The following is a 15,463-nucleotide window of genomic DNA, read 5'->3' on the forward strand; positions in this document are numbered from 1 at the left end:
CATACCCTAGAGTGGATAAAATTTTAATAACTGACAATACTAAGAGCTGTCAAAAAAGTAGAGCAACTGGAACTTTCATTCATTGCTGTCGGGAATGCAAAATGGTGCAGTCAGTCTGGAAAATAATTTGGTAGTATGTTTATATGTGTATATATGTATCAAGTTAACTGTATACTTATCATAAGACCCAGAAATCCCACCTTAGATATTAACAGGAACAAAAGCATGTATCCACACAAAGACTTGTACACAAATGTTTATAGCTGCTATATTCATAGTGATAAAAATTTGAAAACAAGCCAATTCCATCAATGAATAAATAAATTGTAGTATATGGATGCAATGGACACTGCTCAACTATAAAAAAAAAACAACTAGCAATACCGGCAACAACATGAGTGCTTGTCCCAGGTTTTATGCTAAGTGAAAGAAACCAAGTATGAGTGATTACTTGTGTGATTCCGTTTATAATTTGTAAATCCTCAAAACATGATTCCTTTGGTGGAGGCAAACGTCCAGGGATAGAAATCAGACCGGTAGTTGCTAAGGGCCAGAAGCAAGGGCTGAGGCAAAGGGCACAACAAACCTTTTCAGTCGTCGGAAATGTTCTTTATCCTCTTCATGGTGTTGCTGCTGCTGCTGCTGCTGCTAAGTCGCTTGAGTCGTGTCCGACTCTGTGCGACCCCATAGACGGCAGCCCACCAGGCTCCGCCATCCCTGGGATTGCTAGATGATGATATATAGTAAAACTGGTGAATTTTACTTTCTGTAAATTTTACCCCAATGAATCATGCATGACAAACTTGTCTGCCACCACTGATTTTGATGGTGATTTTGATTTTGATGGAAGATTGCTGCACTAGAAACTGGCTCTCCTAAGATCTGCTGAGAGAAAAGGATGTGAGACTTTCCTGCGGATTAGACGTGAGCCATGGGAGAGGAATTGATGCTTTTGAACTGTGGTGTTGGAGAAGACTCTTGAGAGTCCCTTGGACAGCAAGAAGATCAAACCAGTAAATCCTAAAGGAAATCAGTCCTGAATGTTCATTGGAAGGACTGTTGCTGAAGCTGAAGCTCCAATACTTTGACCACCTATTGCGAAGAAGTAACTCATTGGGAAAGACCCTGATGCTGGGAAAGATTGAAGGCCGGAGGAGAAGGAGACGACAGAGGACGAGATCCAAATGGCATCACCGACTGGATGGATAGGAGTTTGAGCACGCTCCCGGAGTTGGTGATGGACAGGGAAACTTGGCGTGCTGCAGTCCATGGGGTCCCAAAGATTCCGACACGACTGAGCGACTGAACTGAATGGGGAGAGCGGCTGGAGGAGGGCACGGCGACCCATTCCAGTATTCTTGCCTGGAGAATCCCATGGACAGAGGAGACTGGTGGGCTGCAGTCCAGTGGGTCGTAAAGAGTCAGACACGACTGAAGCGACTTAGCACGCAATCGCAGAGGGCACCTCTATGCAGAGGGAAGACCTGCATAGGGCGATAATATTAATAAAAACCTGTCCAAGAGCGCCACCTGGAGGGGAGCTGAGACTTAGCAGCAAGAAGCTGAAGCCTAAGGCTACCTGTGAGCCTAGGGTAAGGGGCCCTGCCGGGGTCCAGCCCCCGCTGATTCAGGGTATTCGAAGGAGAGACGGCATAGGCGACCTATTTATTTAAATATTTATCAAAGATATAAAGAGTAATAGAATGAGGATAGCTCAGTGAGGAAATTCAGTGTAGAAAAGAGGCTGAGTAGCTTGGTTTACGCGGGAGACCAATAAAACTTCAAGATAAGAAGTTTGCACCACTTACGTAGGCCGCAGGCGTCCTTCCGTTCTCCCAAAGGAGAGGAGACACTGAGGCCTCCCCGGTCGGATCTTAGAAGCCCAGGCATAATTAGTAAGCATGGTGGGTTCCGCGCTCCAGATGGAGACTCAGCCAGAGTGAGAGAGAGAGCGACATGGGGAGACCAAGTTTCGGTGAACAAGGCCCGCACTTTATTTTCCAAAGTAGTTTTTATACCTTAAGTTGTGCATAGAGGATAATGGGGAAGGGGTAGAGTCATGCAAGGACAGCAGTTCCTGATCCTAATCAAAGCCAGACTTTCAAACTTATCATATGCAAAAGTTCAGGTGAATTACATCATCTTCTGGCCAGGAGGCCTGTTAACATTTTAAGAAACTTATTTTTCTCTAAAGGTGATTATTCCAAAGTCAGGAGCCACCCTCCAAAAGCATTAGATAAAGTTGCATTCCTATAGGGCAAAGGTGTGGTGGGCTCAATCAAGAAAAGAATTAACTCAAGGGTCCAAGGTTACAAACATTAAAGCTACTACTTACACCAATTATATTAATCAATACACTGCCAGGGACACAGCAGGTAAGGGATATGGAGACTTAGCAGCAAACATTGGCCCAAGAAGTGAAAAACCCTTCACCAATACAATTTCTAATCAATCTTTTAACTGCTCAAAGGACTCTGTATTTAGACAGTTTAGAACATCTCATGCCTCTCACAGTTGGGAGGCTCTGAGCAATCACATGTGGCCAGAAAAACCTATTCAGGCAGGCTAGAGGATTTCCAAAGGAGTTTGTAGGTTGAAACACTGTCACACCCAGGAATTATTAACTGGAGCTGTAAGCTAACTCTTTTTTCAGAGAGGTAGTGGGGGACAGCCCCCCGTAAAGTCAGAGGTGTAGGTGAAAGCACAAAGCAGAAAGTAGGCAGACTCTGGTTTTGGGGGTAGATGCTCGAGAATTTCCAGGGGGACTCCTGAGGCTAGATCCTGCCTTTGTGTATGCTGAGCCTCCTTCCTCATGACCTTTGCCATGGGCGGAGCTCGCTCCCAGCAGGGCCCCTCCAGACCAAGGGTGAAACTTATAGGTGAGAGACCCTGGTAATGATGTGGGCTGCAGGTTAGGAAGAACTTTCAAGAGTTACTAGATGAAGAGTGAGCTTTCTACACATAGCAAGCCTGGGGAGATGTGTGGCAGGCCACCCAGTACTAGTTAGAATTTGATTTAAAAAAATTTTTATTAGTATTCTTTTTGGCTATACCACAGGGCATGTGGTATGACCAGGCATGGAGCCCGAGTCAGGGATGGAACCCCACCAGAGTTCCAGAGTTCCCTGACCAGGGATGGAAACTGAGCCCCCGGCCCTGGGAGTCTTAACCACTCGTCTGCCAGGGAGGTCCCAAGAGCTGATTTTTCGAGTAGAACGCTCCTCTCTCTCCCCTATTTCAACCCCGGAGGAAACAAAAACAGCCCAGTGAGTGAGTAAGGAAGAAGATCTCAGGATGTGTGAGCAGAGGGAGAGGGGAAGCAACATTCATCCCCCACACAGAGTCGCTCCCACATACAGACCCACAGACTCACGTGCAGTTTTTCCCCGCTGTGTGCTATCTACCCATAATAGATCGGGAAGGTGCAGAGGAGATGCTTTTAAACTTAAATAAACTTTTTGTTTGTTTGTTTTTTGGTTTGTACTCTTTGTACATCTTTTTTAAAATTTTTATTTATTTTTTATTGAAGGATAATTGCTTTACAGAATTTTGTTGTTTTCTGTCAAATCTCATCATGAATCAGCCAAAGGTATACATATATCCCCTCCCTTTTGAACTTCCCTCCCATCTCCCTCCCCATCCTACCCCTCTATGTTGATACAGAGCCCCTGTTTGAGTTTCCTTAGCCATACAGCAAATTCCCATTGGCTATCTATTTTACATACGATAGTGTAAGTTTCCATGTTACTCTTTCCATACATCTCGCCCTCTCCTCCCCTTTGTACATCTTTTATTGTGGTAAGATACACATAACACCCAATTTCTCATTTTAACCGTTTTAAAATGTAAGATTCAGCAGGACCAAATTGTTGCATACCCAGTTGGGTATTGTTGTTTACCCATCTCCAGAACTTTCATCAAGCGCAACTGAAACCCCATGTCTGCTAAACAAGAACTCCCCATTACCCCCCGCCCCACCACTACCCCCTTGCCCCTGCCCCCAGGAAGCACATCCTACCCTCCATCTCTGTGCATCTGACCACTCTGTATGGCTCTCAAAACTGCAATTACTGAAATGAGACTTTTATAACTTGAAGTGACCCTGGGAATTTTCCCCGTGCAATGTCCAGAAAAGACATGGGCCTTCCCAGTATTCAATTCAAAGGGGTGATGATGAACCAGCCCCAGAGAGCAAGTCCGAATGGGGACTGGCTGTTCTCTGATTTCCTTGACCACCAGGAAAGGAAACTGGTCTTCAGCATCTGGGACCCTGAAGGAAGCAGGCAGACACTGGCTCCTGCCTGCTGGGGTCGCTTATCTGGGTGGCTGGTCTTGATGGGGTTGGGGTCGGGATGGCGGCCAGGAAGCCACCAGGGGGCGCAGCAGGGAGGTTGATGACCCCCAGAATCAGAGGGGCCTCAGGGGCCCAAGTCAGAAGCCTGTCTGAAGAGTCAAGTCCTGCTCCTGCAGGAGAGCCCTGCAGCCTGCTTTTTTCACTTAGCACGTTTTGAAGGATGTCCATGTCAAGACATGAAGACCCACCTGTCTTTAAAATGATGCAGAATTACCAGCACTTAGGTTTCCCAGGTGGCTTACACAGTAAAGAATCTGCTCGTAATGCAGGAGACCTGGGTTCAGCCCCTGGGTGAGGCAGATCCCCTGGAGAAGGGCATGGCTACCCACTCCAGAGAATCCCATGGACAGAGGAGCCTTGTGGGCTACAGTCCACCGGGTCACAAAGAGTCCGGCACGACTGAGCAAGCATCACTTTCACTTTCAGGTCACCGATTCCCAAGCTGGTGGACGCTATGGTTGATTATACTTTTCTGCTATTAGCTGTTACTTCAGTAAACATCTGTCTCTCTTCGTGATCCTGCGTTTCTCTGAAGTTGCTTAATTATTCAGTCACAGACAGGTCATACTATCCCTCATTACATCACTCATTACATGGGCGAGTGAGTGACAAGGTTAGATTGTGACTTAGAAGAGTTGAAAAAGTCATACGAGAGAAATATCTTTTGGAAATGACCTTTTGAAATGGAACAGTCAGACCACCTCTAGAGCTGTCATCAAGGGTGGCCCAGGTCACATTCATTCAGGGGGTTGGACAACATGGAGTGGAAGATCTTGGGGAGGAAGAAAAGCAGCTTCTATGCTGGATGATATGGTCACCCTTAGATCATAATAACGTGCGTGTTGTTAATATAGCCACTGTTCTGTGTGTCTGTATTGTATTCCTCACTACTGTATAATTAGTTGATAATGCTATTTACTTAAAAAAAAAATATCCAGGTGGTGCAGTGGTAAAGAATCCACCTTCCAGTGGAGGGGATGTGGGTTTGATCTCTGGTTGGGGAACTAAGATCACACAGGCCATGGAGCAACTAAGCCTGTGCGCCACAACCACTGAACCAGTGCCTCAGCTCAAGAGCCCGTTAGCTGCAGACTACAGAGCTCGTGTACCACAACTAGAGAGAAGTCTGCGTGCCATAACAAACGATCCCACATGCTGCAACCAAGACCCGATGCAGGCAAACATAGTTTTCTTTTAAAAATAATGAGGCTGATCAAAACACAGCAAGAGGAATCTCAAGATGATTATCTGAGTTGATTGTGCTGTTCTGCATGTGGCCCCTCACTGGCCTGTGCACCCCTAAAACTCCTCTTTAAAAGCTCTTGCCCCCTGATCACCAATGGTGAGTTGGTTCTTCAGGACATGAGTCTACCTTCTTCCCAGGATTGCTGGCTTCCTCAAGAAAGCTATCTTTCCTTTTACCCAACACGTGTCTCTCAATATTGATTTCTTGAGAAACACACAGTTGAACCTGAGTTGGTAACCAGATAGGGACCCTGCACCCCTTGCCAGTGCTGATTTTTTCTGAATGTTCATGAAACAGGAACCACAGGCACCCAAGAGCATTGCAGGGACATTCAGATCAGACAGTGATTGTGGAAATGCTGTGAAAATTGAAAAGCACTAGATAAGAATGAGTTTTAATAAAGACCTGAAAAGCTAAGCATAAATATGGATACAACATACAAAAGATGAGATAAAATCTGAAGTGAGACACTTGTCAAAAGTATCCTGAGATTTTATTAATTTATGGCAGAAAGTGAAGAAGAACTAAAGAGCCTCTTGATGAAAGTGAAATAGGAGAGTGAAAAAGTTGGCTTAAAGCTCAACATTCAGAAAACTAAGATCATGGCATCCGGTCCCATCACTTCATGGGAAATAGATGGGGAAACAGTGGCTGACTTTATTTTTCTGGGCTCCAAAATCACTGCAGATGGTGATTACAGCAATGAAATTAAAAGACAATTATTTCTTGGAAGGAAAGTTATGACCAACCCAGACAGCATATTAAAAAGCAGAGACATTACTTTGCCAACAAAGGTCCATCTAGTCAAGGCTATGGTTTTTCAGGGGTCATGTAGGGATGTGAGAGGTGGACTATAAAGAAAGCTGAGCGCTGAAGAATTGATGCTTTTGAACTGTGGTGTTGGAGAAGACTCTTAAGAGTCCCTTGGACTGCAAGGAGATCCAACCAGTCCATTCTAAAGGAGATCAGTCCTGGGTGTTCATTGGAAGGACTGATGTTGAAGCTGAAACTTCAATACTTTGGCCACCTGATGCGAAGAGCTGACTCATTTGAAAAGACCCTGATGTTGGCAAAGACTGAGGGCAGGAGGAGAAGGGGACGACAGAGAATGAGATGGTTAGATGGCATCACGGACTCAATGGACATGGGTTTGGGTGGACTCCGGGAGTTGGTGATGGACAGGGAGGCCTGGCGTGTTGCAGTTCATGGGGTCGCAAAGAGTGGGACATGACTGAGCGACTGAACTGAACTGATTGGGAAAAAAACCCTGGGTAGAACTATATGCACAAAACCTCAAAAGATCAGAAGCAATCCATGTCAACAGCATGGGCTCAGGAGTTTATCCATACTCCCCGTTTAAAACACATCATGTTTCCCTGTGACTATAAAAATAGCACATGGTCTTTGTAGAAAATCTGAGAAATAGGGGACAGCATAAAAAGGAAAATAAAAATCACCCATAATCCTACCACTCAGAGATCACTATTAACATTTTTGGTATATCTCTCCTATGTTTAAAAAAAAAAAAACTGTACTTGTATTTTATTGTGATTGATATCACACAAAACACAGTTTTGTGTCATGCCTTTTTCACTTAGCATTGTATCAGGGACATTTCTCCAGGACATTACAGATGCTTTGTGACTACGAAGGTCATGGTCACTTCTGGTTCAGCCCCACATGAGAACCCAGCTTTTGTAGCAGGCTGAGCACCATGCTGCCTGGATGGGGAAAATAAAGGAGAACCAGAAAAGCAGATGTGGGAGATCTGAGTCCATAACACCAACAGATTAGGAGCTGAGCTCCTGTGGGAAGGAGTTCTGGCTCTGAGCGGCTCTGTCTACACGTGGGAATCCCCCTGCTTCGCTGGAGGACCTGCTGGTGGATTTCATTCATCTGAGAGCAGACTTGGCCACCTTCAGTGGCACGAGGCTCTGACATGAAGGTCAGCCAAGATAGAAAGAGTTTCTGGCGGACCTCCCTGGCGGTCCAGTGGTTAAGACTCCGCCTTCTAATGCAAGGAATATGGGTTCGATGCCTCGTCAGAGAAATAAGATCTCATATGCTGCAGGGTGTTACCAAAGATTAAAAATAAATAAACAAATCTTGTTTAAAAAAAAAAAAGTCTTTCTGAGCTGACACTGATAGTCAATGGAAATCGTGGCTCCATTTGCTCCCTGGCACCTTTTCGGGAGCAAGGTTAGCAAGAATCAGGGTCCCTGAGTAAGAACCTGCTCTGAGAGGCTTTGGGCCTTCAGCTCCATGGCTGACTGAGACTCAAAAAGCAAAACCAAACCACAAAAAAGAGAAATCACCCCTGGATAGTTGGCAAAGATAGCACTTTAAAGTCACCTGGGGTCTTCGCATGACATCCTAGGCATTGCTGGGGTGCCACGTTGGTGTGAAACCAGCAAAAAAGGAGAGAGAGGAAGAAAAGGGGTGGAGTAGGGGATGCCCCAAGTGTCATTCTATGAGGACAGGATTGTCAGGTTCAAAGTGCTCGTGGTTTTCTTTCTCTGGAGAGCGCTGGTTGTTACATCATGGGGTAAGCGATGACAAAATAGTTAAGCTCTGAATCGATCAGCTTTCTGTACTTCCTGTAAATTTCCCGCAGTGTCCTGTCCTCTTCATTCGTCTCATATCTGTTTGTATAAATTCTCACCTGTGCCAACAGAGAAACACATCTGCACACACGCACCCTGTGACTACATCACCCAGGCCCCGAAGACAATCCAAATGAGGTACCCGTACAATTGTCAGCAGAATCAGGAAAAGCCTAAACCCAACTATTAATGCTGAGGATGATTACTACTAATTATTAATCCTAAACTCCAGATTCCCTTGGAAATTAGCAATTTCACAGAAGGGACAGACTTGTGAGATAGCCAACCCCCATGCCCTGCCTCATCCCTGACCTTCATCCCAGGAGTGGACATCTGCCTCCGAGAAGCCCCTGTGCCCCTGCCCTCAGTGGAACCCCCCCAGGGTGCTCTTACCTTGAGTGTGCGCAGGGCACATTGCCCTTCCTCCCGGCTCTTTAGGATCCGCTCCACAAACTTAACATCCAGGAAAGCCCAGATTTTGAAATAAAACAACTTCCTGCAGGATAAGATGAGGAGGTGCAGCTCTTCATCCAGAGACTCATGGTTGTTGTTGAATTCAAAAGTTAGTTTCTGGAAAAGCACCAGTGGGGCAGACGATGTGAACAGAGATGCTGGGACTTGGCTGGGTCATTTCATAGCACTTTCATGATCCAGCACTGGCCTGGTGGCCCTGGCAGTTTAAGTGTTTTATTTATTTATTGGACATGCCACGTGGCACACAGGAGCCTAGTTTCCCTGATCAGGACCAGGGCTGGAACCCATGCTTCCTGCAGTGGAAGTGGAGTCTCAACCGCTGGCCCACTGGGCAAGTCCCCTCCAGTGCCTTAGATAAGGGACACTGGACACGCAGTTGTCAGAGGAAGGGATTTGGGAAATGCAAGTGATCTCATCCAAGTTTCCAAAACTTGGAGTTTTGAGGCTATGTACCTAGAGTCTGGAGACCAAGGTGGTGTTCCTGGCCCTGCAGTGGACTGGCCAGGTGACTATGGGCAATACCAAAAGGTAGTATGATGTCTGCCTGCCCACTTCAGGGCTGTGTGAGCGTAAATGACCTCTTCACACTTTATCATCCCTCACTGTAAGTGTTGGTGTTTCTTAATTTATAAGTTTATTAATGAACTTATTAATTTATCATTTATTTGTTATATAATTATACATTTATTAAGTGGTATAAATTAATTAATTTACTTGACTGCACTGGGTCTTAGTTGTGGCATGCAAACCCTTAGTTGCGTCATATGGGATCTAGTTCCCTGACCATGGATTGAAGCTGGGTCCCCTGCATTGGGAGTGTGGAGGCTTAGCCACAGGACCGCCAGGAAAGTCCCAGTAGTGGTATATATACCCTTGTATATCCATGCTCACAGACTCGTGTGTGGTCCTTGTTACTCAGTCACTCAGTTGTGTCTGACTCTTTGTGATCCCCTGGACTGTAGCCCGGCAGGCTCCTCTGTGCATGGGATTCTCCAGACAAGAATACCAGAGTGGGTTGTCATGCCCTTCTGCAGGGGATCTTCCCAACCCAGGAATCGAAACTGCATCTCCTCCATTGGCAGTCATGGATTCTTTACCGCTGAGCCACTTGAGAAGACTGTGAGGTCCTCAGTAGGGGACAAAATGATGCTGATTTTGTAGATGGGGAGCTGCCAGATTAGAGTAGCCCACACCTCTGAGCTCTTCGGTAACTTGGGTCAAGTCTGGTTTTTTGTCTGGTTTGGAGCTGCTCTGTGTCCCGTGTACTGCTGTGTCAGGTGGGTGTGTGGAAGGGGCTGCCCATCTGCTCGTCACCGGTGGAGGCACCTGCATGCTCAGGCCTCAGAGTTCTGAGCCAGGGATATAGGCGCTTTCCTTGGTGGACAGTCACCCAAGAGTGGGTTTCATGTACAAGAAGCGAGCAGTAGCTTTTTCCTCTGCTGTGGTCTTGGGGACCAGGAGAGGCGTAGTTTGGTGACCTTTCTCAGAATCTCAACTTAAGGCTTCCCTGGTGGCTCAGATGGTAAAGAAGCTGCTTGCAACGAAGGAGACCTGGGTTCGATCCCTGAGTTGGGAAGATCCCCGGGAGAAGGAAATGGCAACCCACTCTAGTATTCTTGCCTGGAGAATCCCATGGACAGAGGAGCCTGGGAGGCTACAGTCCATGGGGTCGCAAAAGAGTTGGGCATGGCTGAGCGTCTAACACTTTCACCTTTTGAGAGCAGGCAGGAGGAACCAGGGGGCAGCCACTCCTCCCAGGCCTCCTGGCCCTAGGGTCGTACCTACCTGCAGAGTGTGCCGAAAGGTGGGCAGGAGATCCGTCAGGGTGGGTCTCATGGACCAGTCAGGGTCGCTGAAATAGCAGCTTCTCAGACTGATGCTCCTGATGGGGATCTCCTGCAACAGGATCCGGGCCAAGCGCTCGTACTTCATGACCCGCTCAAAGAAGAAGTTGACCTTCAGGCTGGTGGCGTGCCTGGCCAGCTTGGCCCAAGACATACCCCAGATGACCTGCCCGTGGGGGTCATGAATGTGGCACTTGATGTTCATGGTCCGGAGGGTGCCAGTGTTGTTGTCGCACAGGTTCTCCAGCAGCTCGTCAGAGATGCAGTTGTAGTTGAGAGTCAGGGACACCAGGTTGCGGAACGTGGCCATGGTCTTGTTGAACTGGGGACTGCTGTAGACGGCAAGGTGGTGGCTGAAATAGTCCTCGATGTTGAGCTCCGTCACCGTGCTCTCGTTCCGTAAGTAGCTCAGGGCGTTGAGGATGTGGCAGCCTTGTTCCGTGGTGAGCCTGGCCCCCTTCAGGCTGAGATAGTTCAGGTGTTTGCCCATCTTCTTCAAGAAGAAGCTCAAGCTTTTCATGAATGAGCTCCTGATGCTGTTCCTCCAGACCAGGCGGTCCAACTCGAGATGCTGGATGGAGAGAGATTTCAGACGGTTGTTACTCTTGCCCAGACATGAGAGGAGGCCTCGCATGGTGACCTGGAACTTCTTGGTCAGGACAGCGTTGTAAGGATTCAGGAATTTGATCTCCAGGTGCTCCAGGTAACGACCAAATTTCTTAACATACCAAAGGGCTGACTCGAATTCGGACGCATGTACCCTGGAAGGTCTCCCACTGAACGTGATGGTCCTGTATCGCCAGAGGTCAGCTGAATACATCATCTGGTTCCACTTCCTGCAGACAAGGGCCGCTCTGGACCTGTCCCTGTCTCCCAGCCACCAGAAGACACGACGCAGGCACACATCGGGCAGGGTGGCCCAGCAGCTCTGGTCTTGAGGCTGGATCAGTTGGTCTTCTTCGTCCATCGGGGAACCAGGATGTCCACTGCAGCTGCGTGGTGGGCAGGGCTTCCAAAAATGAGGAAAGAAAAGCAATCACTTGTTTTCTGTGGGGAGTAAAAAGGAAGACCATTACCTGCCAAACACATATTACACCTAATGCAATGAACTTGCTCTGCGGCCCCATGTGTCAGTACTGGGCTGGGGCATGGGGGACAAAGATAAATACACCATACAGTGTACACCCACAGGATTCACAGCCCAGCAGGGGTCTAGCGGGGACACAGACCAGGACTGTTACAACACTGTGGGAGGCGAGAAAAGGCTCAGGTATATTCGTGGTGCCTCCGCCTCTGCTCAGTCGCTCAGTCGTGTCCGACTCTTTGCGACCCCATGGACTGTAGCCCACCAGGCTCCTCTGTCCATGGGCTTCTCCAGGCAAGAATACTGGGGTGGGTTGCCACTTCCTCCTCCAGGGGATCTTCCTGACCCAGGAATCGAATCTGCGCCTCTTGCATCTCCTGCATTGGCAGAAGGATTCTTCACCCACTGAGCCATCTGGGAAGCCCATGCATGGTGCAGGGTAGCACAAACAAAGCATGATTAATTCTTTCTGGGTAAGAAGTAGTAGAGAGGGCTGCTTGGAGGAGGTGGCATCTGAGCTGAGGTTTGCAGGGTGGATATGTGTGTGCAAAGCAGATAGGTTGGTGGTGGAGGATCTGGTATACTCCAGGAAGAGGGAACAAGATGGGTGAAGTCACAGGATGTGAGCATATGTGATGTGTTCATATTCAGGGAATTAATAGTTGTTTGAAGCTTAATTTGAAGCTTGTTAATTTGTGACAGGCAAGGAGTGATGAACCTGGATTTGGGGCAGTGGGAAGTTCTGGCTCAAGGGCATCATTCAAGATGCTCTGAATGATGTGATAAAGGCTGTGTCCTAGAGGAATTCTGACATCTTCTCTGGATGAATCACTGTGTTGAGCGACACTGCCGATGGCTGTGTCTCTATTTGGGGCTTCCCAGGTGATGCCAGTGGTAAAGAACTCGCCTGCCAATGCAGGAGACAGAAGAGACATGGGTTCGATCCCTGGGTCAGGAAGATCCCCTGGAGGAGGGCATGGCAGCCCACGCCAGTATCTTTGCCTGGAGAATCCCATGGACAGAGGAGCCTGGTGGGCTACAGTCCATGGGGTTGCAAAGAGTCGGACATGACTGAAGCAACTAGCCGTGTACACACGTGTCTCTATTCAAAAGGCACAGCTGCAGAACAAAGGTGGAGAACCTCGCTGACATCAGGGCAGGTCTAAGGATCACATGCCCAGAAGTGCTGTGGACAGTCTTGAGGTAAAGAAAGAATACTCTGGGGGAGTGGAGGAAGGATGGTCTAGAGCAGGGTCCAGGCTTGAAGCCTGGGACTAGGGCAGCATGATAGTGGGAATCGGGGTGAATTGTGAGTTTTTTAGTGGACATGATTTGGCAATTGGTGAACAGAGAAATGGAAGGACTGGAAAGTCTCTGACTTGATTGAATTGCAGGTGGTACCCCGGTCAAGCTAGGGAGTCCCAGGGAAGAACTGGGCTAAGGCCCTACCAGATACACTGAGCCCTCAGTCAGACTTTTCATAGTCATCTGCTGTAATCTTCATGGCTTTGCTTTCAAAGTTTACCATGCTTGAAAACTACCCTCCTTTTCTCTACCTCTCCCCAGCCCTCCATTTTTAAGGTTTAAGTCCTGCTGCTGCTGCTGCTAAGTCGCTTCAGTTGTGTCCGACTCTGTGCGACCCCATAGATGGCAGCCCACCAGGCTCTGCCATCCCTAGGATTCTCCAGGCAATAACACTGGAGTGGGTTGCCATTTCCTTCTCCAATGCATGAAAGTGAAAAGTGAAAGTGAAGTCGCTCAGTTGTGTCCGACTCTTAGCGACCCCTTGGACTGTAGCCCACCAGGCTCCTCCGTCCATGGGATTTTCCAGGCAAGAGTACTGGAGTGGGTTGCCATTGCCTTCTCAAGGTTTAAGCCCTATGGCTCCACAAAACTTTAATTGACTTTTTTATTCATTGTGGCTCAGAGATGGAAGAGACCTGAGAATTGAATTTTTTTTTTAACAGATGGAAACTAGACACAGAGAGGTGAAGGGGCTTGCCTGTGGTCACACAGTAGGTTAGTAATAGGACCCAGGCTAGACCTGGGCTTTCTTACTTTCTCTTGTACTTTTTTCCTGCCTCTACTTTTCAGGCCTTGGATGCAGAGGGACAAGTTAATCATAATTTTCCGTTCAGGACAGACATTTGTCTGTGCAAGAACTCTCTCTGATTTTATGACTCTGTGTGACCCCCATGGACTATAGCCCACCAAGCTCCTCTGTCCATGGGATTTTCCAGGCAAGAATAGTGGAGCCATTCCCTCTCTAGGGGATCTTCCTCACCTAGGGATTGAACCTGGGTCTCCTGCATTGCAGGCGTATTCTTTACTGTCTGCACCACGAGGGAGCCCATGTATTCCCTTTAACTCGATGTCCCACTTCGCCGTTCCCCACAGAGGCAACTATTCCGGTGTGCTTGATGTGCTTCGTTTTGTTTGTGCGTGTGCTTGCCAAGTGTGTGTTCCACGTCTGTAAGCACCGCTCACGTTGCCCTGTGTACGTCTCACACTGCATCTGTCGTCTGAGTAGACCCTCTGGTGGACAGTCTCCTATTCATTCTCCCCAGGAGGGGCCCCTGGGGCTCTTCCAGCTCTCCCCAGCACCACAGTGGTGATGAGCATCCTCAAATGAGATCCTGTAGGTTTCCTCCATGCCTTTATCCTCACTACCCCATCATCACCTACTGAACAATGTGGTCCCTTCCTCCAGCTGGCCCTCCCATCTCCCACCCAGATAGGCCTCTGTATGGAAACTGGTAGCAGCCTATCCCCACCCAGAATACAGGGCTCTGGTGGGTTCAGCCCGCCCCCTTCTCTTTCCCCTTTCAGTGTCGAAGCCTTTCTCTTCTATGAAACCCACACACTCTTTGGGACGAGGAACAGCCTCATTCTTCTTTTGAGGAAGTATTTTAACTAATGAAGAAAAAAGAGTGTGTCTTTCTTCACATATAAACTGTCCAGGGCTAGGGGACCCCACAGCACTTAGCATAGAGCAAGGAACCTATAAGCCAGGGATTGAACCTAGGTTTCCTGCATCTCAGGCAGATTCTTTACCATCTGAGCCATCGGGGAAGTCCAAGGATACTGGAGTGGGTAGCCTATCCCTTCTCCAGTGGATCTTCCCAACCCAGGAATTGAACTGGGGTCTCTTGTATTGGAGGTGATTCTTTATCAGCTGAGCTACCAGGGAAGCCCTAAGAGGTGCACAAGAAAAGCTGCTGCTGCTGCTGCTGCTGCTGCTGCTGCTAAGTCACTTCAGTCGTGTCCGACTCTGTGCGACCCCATAGACTGCAGCCCACCAGGCTCCCCGTCCCTGGGATTCTCCAGGCAAGAACAGTGGAGTGGGTTGCCATTTCCTTCTCCAATACATGAAAGTACTGGAGTGGGTTGCCATTGCCTTCTCAAGAAAAGCTAAAACCAGGGAATTCCATGGTGGTCCAGTGGTTGACTCCTGGTTTCCACTGCAGGGGGCGCAGTTTCCATCCCTGAACAGGGAACTAAGATCCCAGAAACTTCACAGTGCTACCAAGGAAAGAAAAGAAAGGAAAAAAGCTGCTGCTGCTGCTGCTAAGTCGCTTCAGTCGTGTCCGACTCTGTGCGACCCCATAGACGGCAGCCCACCAGGCTTCCCCGTCCCTGGGATTCCCCAGGCAAGAACACTGGAGTGGGTTGCCATTTCCCTCTCCAATGCATGAAAGTGAAAAGTGAAAGGGAACAGGGTCAGAATAGTTATCAGACACTTTAAACCATAGGGTGGGGCTGGAAGAAATTTGGAGGGTTGGGAATGGTGTTGCAAGCCTTCCAAAAGTCATGTAATTACCCGGAACCTATGCTACCCCTCAAGAGGCAGTGTAGATT

At 48.1% G+C, this 15,463-nt stretch overlaps 1 protein-coding gene across 1 annotated transcript; it reads right to left on the reverse strand.

The window, feature by feature from the left end:
* Window positions 1–7,986: 7,986 nt before the first annotated feature.
* FBXO39 (F-box protein 39) lies at window positions 7,987–11,488 on the reverse strand. The gene is made up of 3 exons (XM_005906667.2): window positions 10,463–11,488; window positions 8,597–8,773; window positions 7,987–8,262 (listed from the first exon to the last, which is right to left on the reverse strand). Exons 1-3 carry the CDS (start codon window positions 11,486–11,488, stop codon window positions 8,134–8,136), a joined length of 1,332 nt encoding a protein of 443 aa, XP_005906729.1. The 3' UTR covers window positions 7,987–8,133.
* Between the last annotated feature and the right edge of the window lie 3,975 nt (window positions 11,489–15,463).

Source organism: Bos mutus, chromosome 19 (assembly GCF_027580195.1).
Source record: "Bos mutus isolate GX-2022 chromosome 19, NWIPB_WYAK_1.1, whole genome shotgun sequence".
In the NCBI taxonomy this organism is placed as follows: Eukaryota; Metazoa; Chordata; class Mammalia; order Artiodactyla; family Bovidae; genus Bos; species Bos mutus.